Below are 24451 nucleotides of genomic sequence, written 5' to 3'. Positions count from 1 at the left end.
CCTGTCTGACTTTAGAAAGTAGATAAAAAGAATTTCTTTCTTATGCCAGATCTCTGACAATTAACTTTGGTTACCCTAATCCAATAGCAACCTATACAAAATGTCCTCAAACCCTCATAATTGGTTTGAATGTCCATTTGGATTATTAACAACCTGAATTTCTCCCTATATGATACATATGAAACAAGAATGAAATTTGCTATAAAATTTCCAAGGGGGTTCAGAATCCTAGAACCTCAGGGCCTAAAAGAAGCTTTGAACTTGTCAACTGAATTGAAAGCCCAGAAAAATTCAGAGCTTTGACCATGGCTAGTCAAAAAGAAAAAGACTAAGATGTATTCTTTTGATAGAATTGAGTACCATAAATATATCATTATGTCAAGTATACCAATAAGACAACGCAGAGCATAACTCCCCAAGACAGTGAAACTTCTCAACCTTAGCTTCAGTAGCTCATGCATGACACTTTCAAGATACAGGTAAGTTTCCCCACTACCCCTAGTCCTGCATTAGTAGGGCCTAGGTGGAACCAGGCCATCCATAGAATTCTAGAGGTTATTCTAAGGAACACCCAGGACTGGCAACTACGGAGATAAAGAACAGTATTGCCAAGTCCTAGCCTCCTAATCCCCATCATTACCTTCCATGGGGATCAATTTACATAAATGATTTCATCAAAGATCATTCAGAACTTTTTTTTTAATAATAAAATTTTGCTCTCTACAAATCTAAAATCATTCTGAAAAGATTAAGATTCTCTGTTTTAAGAACAGAGAATGTTTTAATCATAAAAATTAAAGTTTATGTAAGAGAATGTATTAATTACAAAAATTGAAGTTTCTTCATGCTCCTTCTATGGGGAGCAGCCAAGGAAAGATTTTTATCCATTTACGTATATGAAGGGTAGCATTATACATTATGCATACTGAATTAAAACAGGATCAGGAAAATAGATTTTAAACATGAAATTATGGAATGTTCAGTAGGTAACTGGCCTCTAATAGCAAATTGATATTAACTTCTTAGCATGCTTCTAGTGTAGTATTTTTTTTTTGATAGGTAAAAGTGCATTTATTTAGAGAGAAACACTCTCCACAGACAGTGTCTAGTGTAGTATTATAGACCCAAATTTCATGGAGGGGGCAACTGATTATAGAAATAGTTGTAGGCAGAGCTTGCTTTACAGTTTGAATGAGTTAACAGCTCTAAGTTATAAATAAAGTCCATACTATCATCAGGTATTTAGTAAGCTATCCATTTACATAGCACCTTCCATTTAAGCATCTATTGTGTCTATACTCGGCAATGTGCCAGGTGCTATAAGGAACTATTGACACACAGATCAGATAGATGGAAGCACAGGTTTACATGATACACAGCTGCTTCTGTCTGAGGACTCAAAAGGCCATCTAGGATAACTTCTCATACCTTTAAGGGAGAGGGCTAGTTTCTGTCCATCTTACAGAGAAGACTGAGATAAGAAGGTTAATTAATTCTTATGATCATCCCACAAGTGACTCTGTAAGACATTTTTTAGAATCAATTTTACCAAGATATATTTACATATAATAAAATGCACCCATTTTAAGTGTGTAGTTTGATGAGTTGGTGGTTACTTGTGATACACCCAGGTAACCACCACCACAATCAACATATAGAACCCTTACACCATTGCAAGAAATCCCCTCATGCTCCTTTGCAATCAATCACCAACTCCACCCCCTGGCAACCACCAATGGGCTTTCTGTCACTATAGCTTAAGTTCTGTCCATTCTAGAATTTCATATAAATAGAATCATACATCATGTTGTCTTTTCCGTTTTTTTTTCCCCCCACATAACACAAGGCTTTTGAGATTCATCCATGTTGCTGCATGTATTGGTAGTTCATTTAATTTCCAGGTAGCATTCCACTGCATAGTTATAAAAATAATTTTATTCACTCACATATAGATGGACATCTGAGTTCTGATTTTTGGTTATTATAAATAAAACTGTTATGAACCCCTATGTACATGTCTTTATGTGGACATATGTTTTTATTTCTCTTGGGTAAATGCCTACGAAAAGACTTGTTGAGTCATATAAATGCAAGTTTGACTTTATAAACAACTGTCAAATTGTTTACCAAAGCAATTCTATCATTTTTACATTCCCACCAGCAAAGTATGAGAGCTCAAATTGCTCCACATGCTTGTCAACACTTGGTATTGTCAGCCTTTTTAATTGTAGCCATTGCTGAAAAGAGAAAGTGGAAAACAATGCTTTAAGAATGTTAATTACAGAGGCCTCTAAGTATGTAAGTATCTGCATACCATTCAAGAAGCCAGCCAGGAAGTCCAATGAGAAACAATCAAATTCTATCCCAAAGCTCCATGGATGAATTGGAGAGGTTATTTCTCTCCTTACACAATTATAGCTAAATAACTCAAGAAAGATCTTATTTCCCCTGCTGCAGCACCATTCTGGATTCCCCTAGAGGATATACAACCCGCTCTGAAAATAACAAGTCTCATGATCACAGGCCTCTCCCTCTCAGATTATAAACTCTGCCAAATACTGGTGGAAAAAAATTCACACAAAGAATCATTAGTAAAAGACATTGGGTATATAAAACACCCATGCTTACATGCATATGTTGGCAAACTTTTAAAGCTTTGATACTCTCCTCTTTAAAAGAAGAGTATCACTCTTTATGCTGTTTGAAAAGTGGTTAAAAATTATTTGTGGACATCGCCCTAATTTGGACAAATTTTGCCTATTCAAAATGGAGAGCTGGTTTTCATCAGCCAAGCCACAAGAGTTGAAGGGCTCAGACTCCCAGAAAGCATAGGAGGTCCACACTGATAGCAGGAAGGAACAGCTGTCACTCCAGGGCTCTGCTTTCACTTCACAGCCTCCTATGTGAGTTGAGCTACAAAGACTAAACAGGACTAAACAGGAGACAAGGAGGAACTCAGAATCCAGTTCATCTTTCAAAGAAGCCGCCCTTCCTCTGCCTGGAATGCTCCCTGCACCCACACCATTTCTTTGCAGAACCAGTGAGGCCCTACTTTTCTTGCAGCTCTGGGTTCTCCCAACCAGGTCAAATCCTCCTCACACATGCTTTCACGTCACTATATTTTTCCTCTTTAACCTTTTCACAGTTAATAATTATGTTTATTTTAGTGAATAAAATATTAATGTCTACTGCTCCTTCCCCAACAAACAAGGTAAGCTTCATGAGTTTTTCTCCTAACTGAACCCCCAGCACCAAGAGTGCTCAGCACATAAAAAGTACTTAATAAATATGTGTGTAATTAATTAATTACTTGTTAATTAAAACAACACCTTATCAAAGATGTACTGATAGGCCTCTACACTTTTCATGAGTTCGAAAATAAAGGTGGCTGCTTCTTTCCCAATTACGAGAAAAATCAAACTGCAAAAACACTGTGGGTGTCAAACTTGCCTGGCCTTCTCCTGCCCCAGTTTCCATTAAATCAGCTGCTTAAATGTCAGATCTGCTTTGCCAACCTATCCTCTCAAAATTCAAATCCATGAAAAGGATGAGGCTTTTCAGAACTCAAGACTGTCCTCCATTAGAATGCAACAGAAAAGTAATTCTCATAGCTGCAGGCTTGAAACCTGAAGGTCTTGGTAATATGTAAAGGAAATGCAGTTATCCAGTAAGTCCCCGGTCATTATCTCCTATGGCAGGGGAAAGGGTCATGCTCTTTCACCGGGAGAGGGAATTAGAGGCCCCATTATCACTCTTGCAGACTGCATGATCAGAAAGAGGCTGACAATAACACGTGCCTAAAAGGCAAACAAAACCGCCCTTTTTTTCATCCACCTTTTCTGCAACTACCCGTCTTCAAGAAATCTCAATGAAACATTGAGAGAATGGAGGTTAATTAGAATATTATGGGTCCCTGCTCACCCCATGTTCAGCTCAGCCCAAATACAAAACAAAATTTCTTTTAATGCATTCTATTCCTTATTGGTATAAGCGAAAACTCTAGAATTCAAATTTAAAGATGTGGAAATATTTTTAAGACCTGAACCTCATTAACAAAATACTAGGAAGGTATTAGGAAAGGCTACTTCTTTAGATATTAATTGAGCCCCTATTATATATGGCAAGCACTGCTCAGCACACTAAAGGAATGCAAATGTCTTCCAACAGTCACCAAATCTTATTAACCTAATTGTTAACTTGGAATTAAAGAGAGACCAATATTTCAAGGTCAATTCTCATTCTAACCATTGAAAAGGCATTCTTACCAAAGGGCTATATTTCCATTTTATTTAAAACTAAGATACAGTCCTATTATTATCTCTACGTGTCCTTTCTGGAAAAAAAGCTATTTCCACCTTGAAATAAATTCTGATAAACAAATGACCTGAGGCTTAATTTTTTTTTTAAAGAAAGCTAAAAATGGGTCCAAAAATAAAGTTTTATTCCCAAGCCACAACTGAAGAAAATTGGAAAAAAGATGAATTAAGGTAAGCCTAATTCCTCCATTGCCCAGTTACAAGAAATATCAGAAATATTACAAATGCTCCAGGTGCTCAGATTAGCGTCACCCATAGTTCCATGGAAAACTTATCCAAATTTCATCTCAAAAAACTTGGTATGAATTCACAGTAAGTCCCACAGATATCCTACAATCACAAACGCAAAGAGAAAAAAAGTAATCCCACAAAATTCTAAGCTTAGTAGAACAGATGTCTCTTCCTGACAAAGAACAGCTGTCAGGCAAAGCTGTGATTTATGAGCTGAGTCTACTTTCTCACATTCCATACAGTGTCGATATCTATCTTGAGACCAACTATTACTGATTATTGGCAACTGTTAAGAAAAAGAAAAGTCAATGAAACTCAGGCTGCTGGTAGTAACAATTATGCAAATACCAGGAAGTGTTCTAAAACAAAAAATCTCAGAGGATAGCCCACTTTCTGTCAAGGCCCTAGTGAAGGAAAAGTATGGACAAACAGAAGTGTTTGCCAAACCCTTTACAGATGCTCTTAATGAAACTGAAAGGACATTAAAATTGCACTTCATTACCTTTCCATACTAGGCAACATCAAAAGCCAAGATGCCATGAGTAAATAAGGATCAAAGAAGGTAACAGAGAAACAGGAAAGGAATGGAAAGACAGGTGTATCCAAACCTTGGGCTATAACCCTCCTGGATACCTTAGAATTAACTGCTTTAAAACAGAAGTTGTTTTAATAATATTCATATCTGATTTTCATTACCTGACAGGCAGATGTAAGTTAAATATTCGCCTTGACCTCCAGTTGCCAAGAAAGGAATCTTTTTCTTTGTCCTCCTCTTGACTTGGACAGCTCCCAGCATCCTTTCATCAAGAGGTGCAAAAATTTCCTTGCTGATGGCAGACTTGGCACTCATTGTTGACCAAGCAAGCAGGGCACGCAGTGAGTTTTCTAAAGAAAAAGAAAAGGCAAGCTGGAGTTGGCAGTATTATAAGGGCTCGTATAAGAATGAGCAGCAGATATGATCCAGCAATCCCACTCCTGGGCAAATAGCCAGAAAAGATGAAAACTCTATTTCAAAAAGATACATGCACCCCAATGTTCATAGCAATACTATTTACAATAGTCAAGACATGGAAGCAATGTAAACGTCTATCCACAGATGAATGGATAAAGAAGATGTGGTGTACATGCATAATGGAAAACTACTCAGCCATAAAAAACAATAATGCCATTTGCAGCAATATGGACGGACCTAGAGATTATCATACTATGTGAAGTAAGTCAGAGAAGGACAAACATCACATGATATCACTTATATGTGGAATCTAAATAAATGATATAAATGAACTTATTTATAAAACATAAACAGACTCATAGACATAGAAAACAAACTTATGGTTACCAAAGGGGAAGGGAGGGAGGGATAAATTGGAAATTTGGGATTAACAGAAACACACTACTATATATAAAATTAGATAAACAACAAGTACCTACTCTATAGCACAGGGAACTATATTCAATATCTTGTAATACCCTATAATGGAATATATATATATATGTGTGTGTGTGTGTGTGTGTGTGTAACTGGATCACTTTGCTGTATATCTAGAACACTGTAAATCAACTAAAATAAAAAAAAAAGAATGAGCAGCAAGTTGATTCACACATGAAGCAATTTTCAATTTGTGGTTTAACCTCTCACTTGCTTGAAATGCACTATAGAATCATTAAAAGTAAGGCCTTTACATTTGTAATAACTGTGAAAAAACTCAAACAAAAAAGGAATACAGATTTACTCGCTGAAAATGACAAACGCAATGCGAGATGAGCTAAAAATCTCACATTTTAGATGATCTAAAAATCTTTAAAGTCAAGAGGTTCTTTATGCAACTTCAAAATCTCCTTTAACTCTAATGTAAATCCATTTCCCTAATTCTATTCATAGCAGAAATAATTATATCATCTTCCACATAATAACTATATATGCAACAGAAGACCATTAATTTAATCACCCTTCAGCTGCTTTGGATCAGGCTAAGTAATTAATCCTTATTTATTAGCCTCTTTCAATGGGTCCTATTTTCCAGTGCTCCTCTGCCTCTCATTGCCATGCTCTGGACCCTCGCCAAATTCTCCACAGTTTCCTTCAGCCAAAGTGGACACAGAATTCTAAAAAAATGTCTGACTAATGCCAAGTATTTTGGAAATGTTACCCAGCAGTCCCCACATGGTATGCTCCTGTGGTTAACTGGCAGTGTGTGCCCAATAATTAAGAAAATAAAGCATCATGTTGCTGACTCCCAATGAGTCCCCCCCTCCTCACCCCTCAAATTTACATATACGCAGTCCCCATGTTATATTTAGCTTTCCAAAGTTGTACTTCCCTAAAGGTCTTGATTCTGCTTATTTGTGTCTATTATATTCAAGGTCAATCTGAATTTTAACCCTGCATCATCCAAAAACTCAGCTGCAACTTGAGTAAATGAGTAAATGTTTTCTATTCCATCATCCTAGTCAGAGACTATGTCTTAAGCAGTAACCAACATTTGCTCAAGCAATTAACAAATCAGAACTAAAGGTGCAGAGAAGGCCAATGGGCTGGTCATGCAGGCTGTACAGAGTATTCAGAGATCCTGCAGAGGGATCAATAGCACAGCTATATATGGTAACAGTAGCTCAAAGAGCTGATCAACCTGCTGTAAAATCGAGCCAGTTGGTAAACAAACACCTATTACCTGCCACCTCAATGCTCAGTATAGAGATATAAGAAATAACTAAGATATGCTCCCTGCTCGCCAGGAGTTGACTACTGACTACATCAAAGGTTTCCCTTAAATCTGGATGATTTATGATGGAAGACCATGAAACATCCTTCCCAGTGCAAGATTCACAAATGCTACCCACACAGCTGTCCACCTGTAACTGGTCCCACACCTGTAACCTCATGGTAGGAAAGAGAGATATTAAAAAAGAACCTTCCCCTGGTTAAAGAAATTTCTTGTGGTTTCAGTTCTGTAGTAGGTTTTCTTAGAGGCAGCAAGAATAAAGAATAAATAGTGTTGGTGTTTATTATCTATCTATACCTCTATCTATACATTATAGATCTATGCCCAGATCTATGTGCTCAGATCATGCCATTTTATCATTGCCACCAGGTTCTTCATACTAGCTGAGTACAGAATGATGACGGAGTTTCTCAATGTGCTGACCTCTAACCGACACCCTGTGATTTCCTAGAAGTTACCAAACAGAATTTCCCCCACTGCCATTTACCCCATGACTTCGCTATGCAGGGTGTTATAATTTACAGGGACATTTTTTTAAAAAGAGAGAAACTAGTTCTTTTCTAGCTCCAAGGCCTCTCACCTCTCAGCATTTGGGGACACGTGAAAAAGAAAGCCAGTGGTAGCACGGTGGCTTCAAACGTCCTATAAAAGCAATGTAGAAAGAAAGTCATCTTCCCAAACTCATCAGGCATTCTCTAACCAGCGCCTTCCCAACTGTGGCAAGGCTTTTGCTTTTCCAACTCAGATTCACATTTTTCAAAACTTGTGGTTAAAAGAAATAGAAAGCTATCATTGTATTATGCAAAATCTGTCAGAGAAAAAAAAAGAAAAGGAACAACATGCATGTGCTATTAAATTTTCAGGAAATCTTGCTCTTCATTTGAAAAACTGGTAAGAAATGGAAATGGCCTTTTGTTGTTTTTTTGTATGAATATTCAACGGCCAAGAACAAAAGAGAGAAAAAAAGAGGAAAAATAAAACCAGTAACTTCACTGACCACAAGTTTGGAATCAGACAAACTTGGGTTCAAATCTTATTTCCAAAACTGAAGACCTGTATGTGGGTAAATCTCTTAAAATTCAGACCCTCAGTTTACTCACTGCAACATGGAGAGAGCTTCACCTAGTTCACGGAAGCATTGAAAGAATTAGATGAAACAATGCATGCAAATCACTTATTCTGGTGCCTGAATCATAATGAATGCTTAAAATGGAAAATTTTTATTAACTCTCCTACTAAGATATGAAAAATAAAAGACCCTCTGAACTTGCAGAGACTGAGTAAATGTAGCCATCCATACCAGAAGGTATTTGTAAAAGAGAAACTCGATTTTATTTACCAAAGCTTTGCTTTTCTCACTCACGGGTATGAAACCCTCTAAATATGGATAAACAGTCTAACATATGGAGGGCTCTGTATAAAGTGTTATCAGGATGAGCTATTTATAGGTTTCACCCTCAGGAAACTCACTTGCAAGAGACTATCAGGCTCATTTTTATGGGAAATTGTCTGAAGTTTTTGTCCAGGCCAAGGATACTAACAAGCCTGGGAGCACGTGTGTATGTTTTTGATGCCACCTGGAAATGGGAATGGACAGTGGATTAGAAGAGAAAGAATCAGAACGTAAAAGGGGGAGTAATGTAGCTTCATGGAAATAATCTATGAGTGTCTCCCAAACCTGACTGCACATCTGAACTTGGCAAGGAGAGCTTTTCAAAAATGCAGACCCCTGGGCCCCTCCTTTACCCCCACCAAATAAGAATCTTGGGATCTGTAATTTAAACAACTCTCTAACTGCAGCCATCCTGACACCTAAGTGAAAAGCTGAGAGCCTTAAGGAGGAACTGTGGGGATGGAAAGGAGTGCATTCTCAGGACAGAATACAGGAAGAGAATGTACAGGACTTTTTCTCTCCATTCAACCAAGCAGATTTCTCAGGTCTTAGATCTTCCTACTGGTAAATCAATGTCCAGCCCACAGCTGGACCTCTTTGTAAGGAAAACAAGATGAATACACAGCAGTGGTACACCACTGACCACGGTTACTCCAACCTACATCACCCTGAAGGGGAGCAGGACATGCCGCCCCAAAATATTCTGCTTTAGTACATTGATTGTTTTGAGCCAAAGGCATCTGAAAAACAGCAAATGTGGGGACAGGCTTTCTCTGAATTCCCTTTATCTGTCTAAAGACAGATCCTCCAAAAGGAACTCGGTTGTTATAAATCCCCTCTCCAGGAGTTTCATCCACCAGAGAAGACTGATTCTTGTCACAGGACAGTAGACTAGAAGTCGACACCACACTCAGACACACTCTGTCACAAACTGTCACACCTCCCATCTAGTCTTGTAAGGGCCCATTCATCTTTTCTAAAAATCTTTTTCTCTCCCCTAAGAGGTCTACACCCCGTCCCCCTTCCCTAATAAGATGGTATTTAATCCTGAATTCTAAGCCACCTTGGGAATTATTCATTTTTCCCAGGGTATCTCCCACGTATACACAAGGTATACATGTTAATAAACTTCTGATTGGTTTTCTCTTGTTAATCTGTCTTTTATTACAGGGGTCTCAGCTAAGAACTCAGAAGAGTAAAGGGAAAATTATTTTTCCTCCCCTACAACCCATGGAAGTTTTCTCTCTTCCTGGTCCACGGCTTCTAAAGGCTATAATTACAAAGCTTTCCCATCCAAGAAACCAACCTACAATATGATTTGCAAGTCAAAGCAGCTGGCTGCCTTAAGTGGTAGTTTTGGAAACTAATCACAGTTAGCTTTCCTCTCCCTCAAGCTTTTTCATCTATCTTCTTCTCCCTTTAAGCCATCTAACCCATAACCACTTTTGTCAGCACATGGTTATGGTAGTGAGATGGTCCTCCACCTACTATCCTCCTCTCCAGGCGGAGTTGTAAACTCCAAGGACCGCACGGAGGAGGCAGATGAAGTACGTAAGTTAAGGGGTAGAGAGGTAAGATGTCTTTGCCTTCCAACACTAATATTTTCCATTTCCAGTACTTGAACTGACACGTGTCCTCTGTGGTCAAGAGACAAGGAGGAGTGGTAGGAACTCATTAAAACCTCAGATGACCTGTGGTGGTGCACTCATCATCCTGCAGGTGGGTCTAAGGCGGTGGGGCTGACAGGGCTTAAATATTTCTCACCTGAGAGGTAAGCGCCGCCTCTGGTGAAACAGAGGTGCCATTTATTTAGCTTAATATTATTAGATAACAGACTCTCTAACCTCATTCACTTGCCACGCTTCACATGCAATCTTCTGATCATGGTATGGCACTGGCTATGCCAACACAAGTAATCTGGACTGTATGACGATTATATTCCCATTGCCAACAAGTAACCAGAATGCCTGGTTTTAGACATCACCCTCTTAAACTAGTTACTATGACTCAACCCTGAGGTAGATGCACTCAAAACCAGCCGATATCAAGTTAAAGAATTCTCCAAGTTAACAGCAAACAGGATATCATCCCAGAACACTTTTGGGGAGAATCAGCTGGTCTCTACTAGTGCATGGGAACTCTAGTGAGGTGACCTCAAATAACTTAGAAATAAGAGAAATAAGGTTATTCTCTAAGATAGGACTTCTTTACATTGCCACTTAGTTTTCGAAATTCTACAAACGCAACTTGACTCCCGCCTTTAATTGGATGACACTAATCATGCACCCAGATCCCACTGCCTTCCTGGTTTTAAATCCATGTGTCTAGCTGGCAACTGAGCATTTCCACTAAGAGTTAATTTAGACTCAGTCTTGTCTCTCAAACCCTCCAAGTCCCCATAACAACTAACCAATTACCAAGTTCTGTAGATCCAATTTAATATTTCTGGGCTCCACCAGATCCTCTTCATCCTCACATCCTCTACCTTAATTCGGATCCCCATCGTCCCTGGTTTGAATGATTCGGATGCCTTCTAAAAGGGTTCTCGTGCCACTCCCACCTTGCTACCATTGTCCCTCTACACTGTCCAAGGTAATATTCTAAAGGATAAATATGATTCAAGTATAACTGTATTCAATTGTTTCTACTCCATGCCTCATGTCCTGAAAGAGAAACACAATTACCTTGACAAGGAACTGGGGAATGTTATAAATATTGAGGCCAAAGTAGAGAAATGTTAAATTGCTTCCCTTAAACTCCACAGTATTTAAGTACTAAATGTTACAAGTCAGATGTAATTACACAGTCATTAAACTTAGAGATAATCTAAAAATGTTAATTGTACTCCAAAATCCAAAAACTTCACTTAGTAGCCAGAAAATATGCAACTTGTAAGGCCATTAAAATCGATTTTATTTTTTCTTGTTTCATAAATAAAGACCAATGAGATAATTTGAGGTCAATTTAGCTACTTTATAAAAACTTAACTCAAGTAAGGGTTACTGATTATTATAAATATGCAATTCTACTTCTACTTAGACAACTTTACTCTTGGATAAGATAGTTCTCAAGATGAAAACTTTAGTCTATCCATAGCATGTAAGCATGAGGATAAATTAAATAAATTAGATGAAAGTTTCAACCTACCAGCCAATTTTTCCATGTACTTCAACTATTACTCTCAACTAAAAGTTCTTATAAATAGAATCTAAAAGGGGAGTCAGATATACCACTAGACTAGACAGATAACTTTAATCTGGTGATACCATTCAAAGTTGAAAATTGCAATCACTATGAGTTCATCATTCTTTCTGGTAGAAACAACAAGGGCTAAGGAAGGGGCTTGCCAATGGTATAAAACCAGAAGGGGACGGCAGACCAAGAACCCATACTTAAGATTTCAGAAGATTTACAAAGATTGAGACTAAGTCAATAAGTCATACAGAAAATCTGCTAAAAATATCCTAGAAAGAGCCAGAAACTTACAAACAGGAAAAATACAAATTTTAAGTATATGTATAAAAGCTAAAAATATTCTCTATTCTGCTAGAAAAATATTTGGAGATAGACCAAAAAATATATTAAAGGGGGAATTCCAAACAAAGACTGTGTACATCAACATCAACTGGTGTGCCCAGGTCTTGCTCACACAGATTCAGGGGACCTGGGGGGGCAAGGTCTGGGATTTGTTTTCTTGATGATATCTTTGATTTATTCCACTGTACAACCAGGTCCAGATCCACTGTCTCTGGGTTTTTGTTTTTTCTCTGTATTTAATGAATTATTTATAAAATAAAGACTCCGTAAACCTTTTTTGAGAGTACATGGCAGATGCTCTGTAAAGCTCTAGTAATGAGTCACTGAGGTTTGTACAGCACTTCATGATTTACAAAACACCTCCACGCAATCCCAAGTATACAATCAAGACAGCTGCTAAATGCATCTTCCAAAGCTTGCTCTTTTTGTAAATTAGAATCTTTAGGTATGTGCATTTATGAATGGTAAACTATGCCATTTTTAACCCACCCCTATTGGTCTCAGGATTATGAAGAAGTTATAATTCCTCTCTTATAGAGATTAGTATTTGAACTGAAACCTTTAGAACCAGCAACTCCACTACTAGAGAAAAAGGAAATGCTGTGTGTATTATACATGATGCATGCTTACTTCAGATCCATTTTTAAGAGCAAAACATTATAAACAACCTAAATACCCATCAATATTCAATCTACATTGTTAAAATGCAGTATAGCCCTTCAACCCAATGGACTATCACATAACCTTTCAAAATCATGGCACAGATCTATAGATACTAACTTGAAAAAAATGACATAATACAGAGTGAAAACAAGGAATTTACAAAACAGAAAATGAGCTCATGAATGTAAACTTATATGTGTGTACTGATATGCATAAAGAGATTTCTAGAAAAACATCTGCCGAAATGTTAATATGATTATGTCTGGATTTTGAAACAAAGAAAAATAGGTCCAAGATTCTGCAGGGCAGTATTCTTATTCCACTATAACTTGACTAGCGTGTTCCTTAAAAAAATTTGTTTTTGAGGTACTCTCTTTTTCCCCAAACTGGAAGATATACCAAAATTTATTTTACTGAGATCCAATTATCAGTCTGCCCTACTCTCTTTTCAACTCCAGTCCAGGCATGGTGTTGGGAATCCCAAAGGTGAAAGCGGATAAATTTCCACCTTCAAAGAGTTGTGAGAAAGGAGAGCAGATGTTGTGAATGAGGCCTGGAAGTGATTTTGGTGAGAAGAAAACGTCACCTTTCCTCTGAGCAAATGCAGCTCCATGCCGGGACCCACGACCTGGTGAGCAGAATGCCAGCCAGATGTCCACTTGTACCTGCTCCCTTGGACACAATTGTTGGAGCAGTGCAAAAGCAGCACAACCACACACAGCAACCCTGGTCATGACGCTTAGCTCCTTAAGGAAGGAAAAGAAGCTCTTTTTTACCATCAGGCTACCAAATACCATAAGACCTGGCTGGCTTTCTCTTCTGTGTATATACTAACCCTCCTCTTGTATGAGACATTATGTTCACAGGATCCTCCAAGCCGGTGACTCATGTCTGCTTCAATTATAAATCTAGACTATTGTCATCTCCTCTTTCCTTGTTTATATGTTCAGTAAGCACATTCTTCATGTAGGTTTAATATCCAAAGAACAAACCCTTCTCTGCACCCAGACCACAAGACCTGTGTTTACACAAGTTTATTTACGTGGTGGGTGGACTTTTTAGCTGCCTTGTCGATCACTTCCTAACTTTAACAGATGATATGACAAAGCCAAAAAATAACATTACCAAGAACAAAAAAAGGCTGCTGGGAATACGCCATTTGGAGGATTTGTTGAGGGATTTATTCTGTAATAGAACCTCCACATTCACAAGTTTAAATTTCCAGGATCAGCTAAGTTGGTTCTACAGTACCCATATACCGACTCCACAGTGATGGGGAGAAATAAAGTACCAAAGGGAAAGGCAGGCTGGGGTGCACTCACTGGATTATGACAGAATTATTGATCCAAAGTGTGAGGCAGGCCTTAAAAATGAGTTTAAGCATATCAAAGAAAGAACAAAGGGTTATAAGGGAAAATGAACCAAAAGGAGCTCCAATTGTTGGCATCTCCCAATTTTCCAGTACTCATGTCATTGTGGTGCCCAACAGCTAGTTGGCAAACTAACAAAACAATATGTTGGCCTGAGAGCATTGTTTATTAACAGCACTCATAATAGACAAATCTATTCCAACCAAATATGGACCAAGCCACACGAAGATTGACAACAAGAAAATAAACATTTTAATTGTGTGCCACGCTCTGTACTGATTACTGAATTAGTGTGCTGCTTCTACTTACACTGAAGATAAAACAATGGGGGAAACACTGAACCCACACATGAAAGAAGTGGAAGACAGTGTGGTTCAGGTGTTTTCTCTTTTTGATGTATACAGAAGTTTACAACAGAAGTTTTGGATTAAAAAATAAAGACCAAACATATCAACCATTAAAAACAAACAAATCAATGAACAAATCCTCCAGCAAGCATAAAATGAGCCTTTTATATCAGATATTTGTTAACTCAAATCTTAGGTAAATTATAAATTCTCTTGATTCAGCTATTTCTGTTTTAGAACAGACCTGGAATATAACACTAAAAAGGTAATAAATCTTTAAAAAGACCCTCCAGTTTTAAGTGTATGAAACCTACAAAAACCAAAAAAGTAGTTGAAACAAGTTTATATATTTTCTAAAAATCTAAAAATCAGAGCAAAACTTCTCAAAATAGTCTCTAAATCATCAATTCTGAGAGTATTTCCTACTTGAATCCCTTATTTGGAGAATATCATCACTTTATAATTTCTTGAGAGAGTTTCAATTAGTTTTCTGTAATTGACATTTTATCAGTGTTATACTCTGACATGAAGTCCTTCACAGCAATGAGGGGCGCAGAAGAAATGTGATACATCCAGAAGCCCTGTTATACATATTTACACTGTCAACTTAAAAGACTAAGGACTCTGTCCTTCAATGGCTCAATTTCACAAATGAGATTTTCAATAAGGTCATTAAACTCTTCCCATACGGATCAAGCCAAGGATTGTCATTTCAACTTTAATCAGTCTCCCCAACAATCAAGTTCATGATTTTGTGCCTGTGCAGTGTAATCTGAATGGTGCTGAAAAAGATTCCCTCCCAGCCTCCAAAAGCTTTTCCCGTCAGCACCTCAAATTCCGACAGGAGATGCGTACACTTAAACATGTGACTTTGGTATCTGAAAGTCCTCATTAATACATTGATATGTGGGAGAGAGGAGAGTGAGATTCCATTTTATAGATGAGGAAACTAAAGCTCAGAGTAGTTAAGTAAGTTGCTCTAGATCATGCAGCTTTTCAAGGGCAGAGCTAGGATTTGAACCCAGGAAGCTTGATACTAGTAGTCTTTGCTCCCCCTATCTCCTATTGAAGAAATGAAAAAGGTAGGAAGAGATGAGATAGAAATACATTCCAGGGCTTCCCTGGTGGCGCAGTGGATAGGAGTCTGCCTGCCAATGCAGGGGACACAGGTTCGATCCCTGGTCTGGGAAGATCCCACATGCCGCGGAGCAACTAGGCCCGTGCGCCACAGCTACTGAGCCTGCGCTCTAGAGCCCGCGAGCCACACTACTGAGCCTGTGCTCTAGAGCCCGCAAGCCACTGCTACTGAGCCCGTGTGCCACAACTGCTGAGGCCCGCATGCCTGGAGCCTGTGCTCCACAACAAGAGAGGCCACCGCAGTGAGAAGCCTGCACACCGCAATGAAGAGTGGCCCTCGCTCGCCGCAATGAGAGAAAGCCTGCGTGCAGCAACGAAGACCCAACACAGCCAAAAATAAATAAATAAAATTAAAAAAAAAAAAAAAAAAGAAATACATTCCAGGTAAATCAAGACAAATTCATCTGCTTCACAGTTTTGCCTCTGATCAGCCTTGCTTTCGGGTGGACAAGATACTGTCATCATCCCTGCTCAGCTACTACAAAGATAACGAGTCAGGCTGGAGTTTGAAGTCGTTCTTTCTGGATATCTGCTCATCTTGGGTGTGCAGGTCATGCTGTGAAACTGGCAAAGAGGATCACGTAATCTAGTTAGAATAGAGCTTGTTTTGATTCCACAGATGAAAATTGGGGAGTTCAGAATACATTAGCTGAGAGTCTGTGATAAAGCTCTATCTCCACAAACAGGACAATGCCCACCAAAGTCTCATCACAGCTGTTTGCCACCCTCCTTTGGAGACCAGCTGTTTATAACAGGAGTCAACTCCTGGGAGGATCTTGGATGGCTGCCACCAGGCAGTTTTATGAACCTTGCAGGCTATTTTCCAAACCGGAAAAGGCTTAAAAATGAAAGGCACATATTTCAAAGGTTTCTGCTGGTTCTCAGGGAAAACTCCTCTTTCCACTTCCTTTGCTGTATTACCCCCCTCTGGTATTTCAAAAGCACAACTGGGACCCTCCTTGTTACCTCCTACCCCATACTCTTTCTGTGTCTTCTATCTTCCACTGCCAATGCTTCAAGCAACCTTAGCTGCTTCCCTAACAGCAATGCCCCAGGCTTCACACATTTGAAACGCTTGGCAAGAGGAATTCTATCCACTTGACTTTACTGAGTAGGATCTGAGCAAGACCTTCCAAATGAGCCAACCAACAACCATTGCTTGACAAATTTTGGGGCCCTACCCACCAGCAGTTTATACTTCAGTTGAAAGATGTGGGCAAGTTAGTATGTTAGCATTCTTAAGCTTACACATTTAACAGCTGGAAGTGATTTAATGACTGTCTAGCTCATGCAATTCTCTTCCTTAAATCATAAGAAAACTGAAGTCCAGAGGGTAATTCCCAAATCATACAACTAAAGAGTAGCAAGGCCAAGATGAGGGCTAGCCACTATTCTCCACCTTACTGCGATGTTCTCCACATAACTGCAAAGTTATGATAGCAATCCCAAGTTTGTGGAAGGTGAGAATAGGTGGTACGTCAGAAGGGAGAGGGAAAGAGAGAAAACATCATTTATTACAGTGGCGACTCTTCTCAGATTCATCCTTTTTCTCATGAATTGGCATGAAATTAAGTGTTGGACTAGAATATCCCTAGCCCATAGATTTCTAAACCTCAACTTTTGGCTATCACCTTCTATTCCCTTGAATTTTCACAGTTTATGTTTTCTCATTTGGCTTTCGAGGCCAAAAGCAACGATGGCCTGCCCAAATAGAACAGGTTGAGACAGTCCAAGAAGCACAGAATTGTTTTGGCCAAGTTCCAAGCCACAGGGCTCTGTGCTGACCCCAACTAACAGGAGCCCCTCCTACCGTCTCAGTGCTCTGAGCCACTGGAAGGAGAACATGCCCTGGGCAAAGGCACGAGTCTAGTACCAGTCTGGGAATTAATGCTCTGGATTGGGGGGGTCTCCTGAAAGCACAATGCTAACCACACAAGAGCCTGGATCAGCTCTTATAAAGGTTTCTCAGCACTTATTCCAGGCCCTGGAAACAACAGGGGAGGAAAATAGGAATCTGTCAAGTCCAGTTCTTGTCTTTGGAACTGCACCCTTCAGCCTCAGTACAAAAACACCACCAGGTGCCTGCAATCTGTAATCAGTGCTCTATTAAAATGCTCTCAGAAATGCCGAAATTATCCTGATTTCCACACGCAGCTGCACAAGGTCCTGTTGGGTAACTGAAGAGTCTCTACAGGTTCACTTGAGACTCCCCAGAAGCAACAAACTAGAATGCCTCGGTTAGGATCCACCATCCAGTCAACAGTGAAATCTCCATGATAGGAGAGGGATGGATCCGTGGGTAGGCAGGCATCCTCGTTCTACGCATTGGGAATGCCTCAGAATAGCCTACAAATCCAGGTCAGACTCAAGGTCCATGTGCAAATGCAGATTCTGCCCCATTCGATCAGTTCTTCTGTCATTCAATGTCAACCCCTTTCTTAGTCAGCACATTCCAGAAAATAACTAACTTCTGACCTAACCAGCTGTGCAGTGTTTGATAGGGAAGAAAAATCTATCAACTGAACACTACTCTAATACTAACTCAGGTTAACACTAGCACAAGTGTATAGTATCACACATTAACAAATTACACAGACGTTCAAGCACACGTAATCCAGCTCCAAAATCCAGGACAAGAGCATAGTGGTCACTACCCCCCACTCAATCTTCTAGATGTTGGGTGGTGAAAAGAAGGCTAGGTTTGTCATCAGATGATCAGGTCTGAGCTCTGTCTTTGCCTTTACTTGATGAATAATTTTGAGTAAAATTCTAGATCTCTGAGAGCTGTACCTTCAATTTTAAGATGGGGTAGTGCCACCCACTTCACAAGACTGTTGTGAAGAATGAAGGAGGAGGAAAACAGCTCCCTGGGTCAGCCTGATTTTACCTGGGGTGCCCTGGTCCTTGAAAGGCAGACGGGCATGTAAGCATGTCAGCTTATACCTGCAAAAGCATATACACATCACAGTGTATTTTACAAAGCTTACTTCCAGTGTCATCCTATTTCATCTGCCCAATTTATGAGGGAGGTATCATCATCTCTCCCAGACAGGTAAAGAGAATAAGGCTCAGAGAAGGGAAAAACCTTGATGGCTCTGCTAGACTCAGCCAGAAAAGAGATGGGTTTTCTTCCTGCAGTCCTGTCCTGTTTCCATTGCACCTCTCTGCCTCACCATATGGAACTGCCAGCTTACACAGGAAAACAATGACAGAGCCAACTGAAGTCTGCCCCAATGTGGATGCAGTGTTGCTACACAAGGGAGATGTAGGGTTGTGTAGACATTTTTTAAAAAAGGGCAAGAAAAGAAAAGGCACACACAAGGAGCAGAGCTGGGATAAGACACAGCCTCACTTATTCAATATGCAACACTGTCCTAGACACTGAGGACACTAAGGTCAAGGCAGTCCTTTCCCTCACAGAGCTTACATCCTAGTGGAGAAAAACAGCAATCAACAAGCAAGCAATTCTATGCAGCAGGTGAGAAGAAATCAATTAAGACTGGGCCAGTGGGTTCAGCAATTAAGCAAGGGGATGACGTATAACAGTCACTATTATTCACCACTCACGGTCAGACAGGGAAATACATCATGTGGAGCTAAAGCTCTCCAAGACTTCTAAGAGGACATCCATCTGGCTTTGATGACTATTTCTGCTCCAAACACATTATTCCTTATTATCAGAGGTAACAAAGAAATTCCACCATGGGACAGGACCTATCCTTCTTCACACATTTACTGAGTAATTTCCCTGACGTGGGCTTCAAGGGATGGAGATTACAGACCAGTTAGATCTATCCAATGGAAAGAGTCTAGTCGAGGAGAAGCACAAGGAAACAGGCCACCCTGGACCAAATGAGGAGTCTGAAGCTGCTACTTCACAGCAGCAGAAGAGGCAGGTACTTTAATCCTTCAGAGGCTGGTAATCAGGAGCTACTTACTCTGCTAAGCCTGTCCTCGAGATGTAATTAAAGAATTTAATTAGGTCGACCTGCACGGATTATGCAGGGAGATCCACTTTGATGGAAAGCCATGGAAGCTGTTAACTCTGAGTGACCTGACACATGCCTGGGCTTCCACCTGGGATCCGCGCCCGGGGTGTGCCCTGGATGCTTCAAGAGAGACGGACACGGCCAGACCTAAGGTGAGTGCAGAGGACTCCCTGGAGGGACACACTCACTTCTGCACAGACCCTACACACTTGCAGAACAGCAAAGGGAAACTCTGGGTACATGTATGGGAGGAAACATGGTCAGAGAAGCCGTTCCAGAAAAAAGGTATCCGAGACAAATATAAACTCCTCAGATGTCCATTTGGTACTAAGTCTTATGCGGGTTGGTGGGAGGAAGGAAGGTGAAAGGTGAACTTTTAAAATGTTCATCCCCACCTGTTCACTGAAGTGGGGGTGGACAGACCTGAGGTCATCAATGGGTAGTTTTGCAAGAATAAATGTTCTTGGCCCATGTACATTTTAAAAATACATATTTTAAACTGAAACCATTTCCTCTAAGATCAGGAACAAGACAAGGTTGTCCACTCTCACCACTATTATTCAACATAGTTTTGGAAGTTTTAGCCACAGCAATTAGAGACAAAAAAGAAATAAAAGGAATCCAAATCGGAAAAGAAGAAGTAAAGCTGTCACTGTTTGCAGATGACATGATACTATACATAGAGAATCCTAAAGATGCTACCAGAAAACTACTAGAGCTAATCAATGAATTTGGTAAACTAGCAGGATACAAAATTAATGCACAGAAATCTCTTGCATTCCTATACACTAATGATGAAAAATCTGAAACAGAAATTAAGGAAACACTTCCAATTACCAGTGCAACAAAAAGAATAAAATACCTAGGAATAAACCTACCTAAGGAGACAAAAGACCTGTATGCAGAAAACTATAAGACACTGATGAAAGAAATTAAAGATGATACAAACAGATGGAGAGATATACCATATCCTTGGATTGGAAGAATCAACATTGTGAAAATGACTCTACTACCCAAAGCAATCTACAGATTCAGTGCAATCCCTATCAAACTACCAATGGCATTTTTCACAGAACTGGAACAAAAAATTTCACAATTTGTATGGAAACACAAAAGACCCCAAATAGCCAAAGCAATTTTGAGAAAGAAAAACGGAGCTGGAGGAATCAGGCTCCCAGACTTCAGACTATCCTACAAAGCTACAGTCATCAAGACAATATGGTACTGACACAAAAACAGAAATATAGATCAATGGAACAGGATAGAAAGCCCAGAGATAAACCCACACACATATGGTCACCTTATTTTTGATAAAGGAGGCAAGAATATACAATGGAGAAAAGACAGCCTCTTCAATAAGTGGTGCTGGGAAAACTGGACAGCTACATGTAAAAGAATGAAATCAGAACACTCCCTAACACCTAAGGCAAAAATAAACTCAAAATGGGTTAAAGACCTAAATGTAAGTCCAGACACTATAAAACTCTTAGAGGAAAACATAGGCAGAACACTCTATGACATATATCACAGCAAGATCCTTTTTGACCCACCTCCTAGAGAAATGGAAATAAAAACAAAAATAAACAAATGGGACCTAATGAAACTTAAAAGCTTTTGCACAGCAAAGGAAACCATAAACAAGACCAAAAGACAACCCTCAGAATGGGAGAAAATATTTGCAAATGAAGCAACTGACAAAGGATTAATCTCCAAAATTTACAAGCAGCTCATGCAGCTCAATACCAAAAAAACAAACAACCTAGTCCAAAAATGGGTAGAAGACCTAAACAGACATTTCTCCAAAGAAGATATACAGATTGCCAACAAACACATGAAAGGATGCTCAACATCACTAATCATTAGAGAAATGCAAATCAAAACTACAATGAGCTATCACCTCACACCAGTCAGAATGGCCATCATCAAAAAATCTACAAACAATAAATGCTGGAGAGGGTGTGGAGAAAAGGGAACCCTGTTGCACTGTTGGTGGGAATGTAAATTCAAACAGCCACTATGGAGAACAGTATGGAGGTTCCTTAAAAAGCTAAAAATAGAACTACCATACGACCCAGCATCCCACTCCTGGGCATATACCCTGAGAAAACCATAATTCAAAAAGAGTCATGTACCACAATGTTCATTGCAGCTCTGTCTACAATAGCCAGGACATGGAAGCAACCTAAGTGTCCATCGACAGATGAAAGGATAAAGAAGATGTGGCACATATATACAATGGAATATTACTCAGCCATAAAAAGAAACGAAATTGAGTTATTTGTAGTGAGGTGGATGGACCTAGAATCTGTCATACAGAGTGAAATAAGTCAGAAAGAGAAAAACAAATACCATATGCTAACACATATATATGGAATCTTTAAAAAAAAAAAAAGGTTCTGAAGAACCTAAGGGCAGGACGGGAACAAAGACGCAGACATAGAGAAAGGACTTGAAGACATGGGGAGGGGGAAGGGTAAGCTGGGACGAAGTGAGAGAGTGGCATGGACATATATACACTACCAAATGTAAAATAGATAGCTAGTGGGAAGCAGCCGCATAGCACAGGGAGATTAGCTCAGTGCTTTGTGACCACCTAGAGGGGTGGGATAGGGAGGGTGGGAGGGAGATGCAAGAGGGAGGAGATATGGGGATGTATGTATATGTATAGCTGAGTCACTTTGTTATACAGCAGAAACTAACACACTATTGTAAAGCAACTATACTCCAACAAAGATGTTAAAAAAAAAAAAGAAACAGAAAAAAGAAAAAAATACATATTTTATGTGAAACTGATTCTAGTTTCTCCTGAAGATCCAGCAACATTAACTAGTCCTACAGTCTTCTCCCAGCAGCCCCCCTCCCCACCGCCACCGACCACGGTCCACAGTCTCAAATTCATCATCCCCACCACTGTCTATTTTATTGCCCAAACTGAGGCTTAATATCAGTTGACCATCATCCAAGTTGCCCTGCTTTTCTTATATCTGGCCTCTTGGCTGATTTATTTCTGTCTGGTTATTGAGTATGAAGAACCTGATGTAGATACTAAATTAATTAGCATGATTGGGAAAGTTTCTAAGAACACATAAGGCAGAAAGAGCACAGTTTAAAAAAAAATGTTACTGCCCAATGGGAAAGTAAAGCTGAGATCAAGAAATCATCACTTGAATCTGGGGGAATTAAACCAAGGGTATCAAAATAAACAAAAACAAGCCAATGTTCATATCACTGTCATCTTAGAAGTTTATATACACGTCCTATTCTCACCCCTCCCAACAAGCCAACTGCTCTGAGAAAGTGCCACCAGGCTCTGGAGCCACAAATACAAATGAGGTGAAATGTGGAGGGTGGGGACTCCTGCAGCCTCTCACACACAGCCAGCTGGAGGACACTTCTGGTATATTTATCAAGAGCTCTGAAAATTGGCACACAGCAATTTTACTCCTAAGAATTAATCCTAAGGAAATCATCAAACAAGTGGGCAAAGATGCATATTCAAGGCTGTTTATCTACTTGATTGGTTTTCTTAAAACACCAGCCTGGTAGTTTTCTTTCACTGATATCATATTTAATCTCAATATAAATCATAAAGAGTCAGTGTTCCACAGAAATTTGAAGGCCCAAACCTTCAAACCTACCCATGTTTTCCTGCTTTTGACCAGGCACTTCATCGAGTGTCTACTAGTTTGTGCTAGAGTGGAGACATGCACATGAGAGGCAGAGCAGGACAGGCATGGGCAGGAGGCGTCACTGGAAGAAGCCCAGAACTGCAGGGGGCTCTCAATAACTGCTGCTGTCCTAAGCACCCCTGGCTTCATGAAGAGAGCTTAAACATATAAGACCTGCATTTTGTTTTTTTAAAAGAATGTTTAAATCTGGCCTTTCGCTCATAGCCCATGCAGCAGACTTCTTAGATGTCTGTATTCACCTCAAAAATACCTAGAGAGCAGTAAATGACACGATGCCAAACCATCATTCCCAGGACAATCACCATCTGTTTCACACCCTGTGTGAAATGCCTAGCACTGCACATCATTATAAACGTGGTCTGTTAATTCTATATGTATGTGCATGTGTGTATGCTCCTATAACACAGAAATCCTCCTGTGGCTCTGGATAGCTGTATCTATTTCTCATTGGTAAGCCCCACCAACCCAGCAAAAGCTTGGAAGCTCTGAAGAGAAAGAGGACAGGGTTGGGAACAGGAACTTTTACAGCTAAATTAAGACTAAATAACATATGTTTAAAAAAATACTCCAATGCCTTAATTAGTTTGAAGTTATTTGGTGTTGGTTGATGGCTGCAGCATTCCTTGATACCTAGTTATTTACAAAATAACTATGCTGATTTCCTCTGTTCTAATTCTACCTCTCATTTATCATATGGTTCTCAATGGTATGTAAATATAAAGACAGCTCACTGTACGGACTGAGATAGAAGAAGTGCAAATGATTAAATGCAATTGCAAAAGTCATGTCAATACAATGCAGAAAATGAAATTTTTTTTTCTATGCAATTAACACAGAAACCACATGGAAATTAGCCAAGAAAGAATGCTCAGTAATAAACAAGCTTGATTACAGAATCCCAGCCCCATAGATACCTACTCTATCTATTACAAAATTAGAGTGCTCTAAACTCTTAACAGGAGTTGAATGGGGAAAAATCCAAAAAGATTCTGGCTTGAGATGTAGCCACTCAGCTGATAGTTTTATTCTGTGTCACATCATTAACTACTAAAGAAC

General features: G+C 39.5%; 1 protein-coding gene across 6 annotated transcripts in view; it reads right to left on the bottom strand.

Annotated features, from left to right (window-relative positions):
* STXBP6 (syntaxin binding protein 6) overlaps positions 1 to 24451 on the bottom strand; it is a 265283-nt gene that overhangs the window by 189278 nt on the left and 51554 nt on the right. For 4 of the 6 annotated variants that reach the window (XM_068546774.1, XM_068546780.1, XM_068546755.1 and 1 more), the window contains exon 2: positions 5244 to 5432. The exons of 1 other annotated variant lie outside the window; for it this stretch is intronic. In XM_068546774.1, coding sequence (XP_068402875.1) covers positions 5244 to 5397 — 154 coding nt within the window. In that variant the 5' untranslated portion in view covers positions 5398 to 5432. Of the gene's footprint in view, positions 1 to 5243; positions 5433 to 7850; positions 7869 to 24451 lie in introns of those variants that run through there. One more of the 6 variants, XM_068546748.1, reaches the window with a different exon arrangement.

This window comes from Eschrichtius robustus, chromosome 1, assembly GCF_028021215.1.
Source record: "Eschrichtius robustus isolate mEscRob2 chromosome 1, mEscRob2.pri, whole genome shotgun sequence".
NCBI lineage: Eukaryota > Metazoa > Chordata > Mammalia > Artiodactyla > Eschrichtiidae > Eschrichtius > Eschrichtius robustus.
Note: the sequence above shows the minus strand (reverse complement) of the source record. Positions and strands in the feature narration are given on the sequence as shown.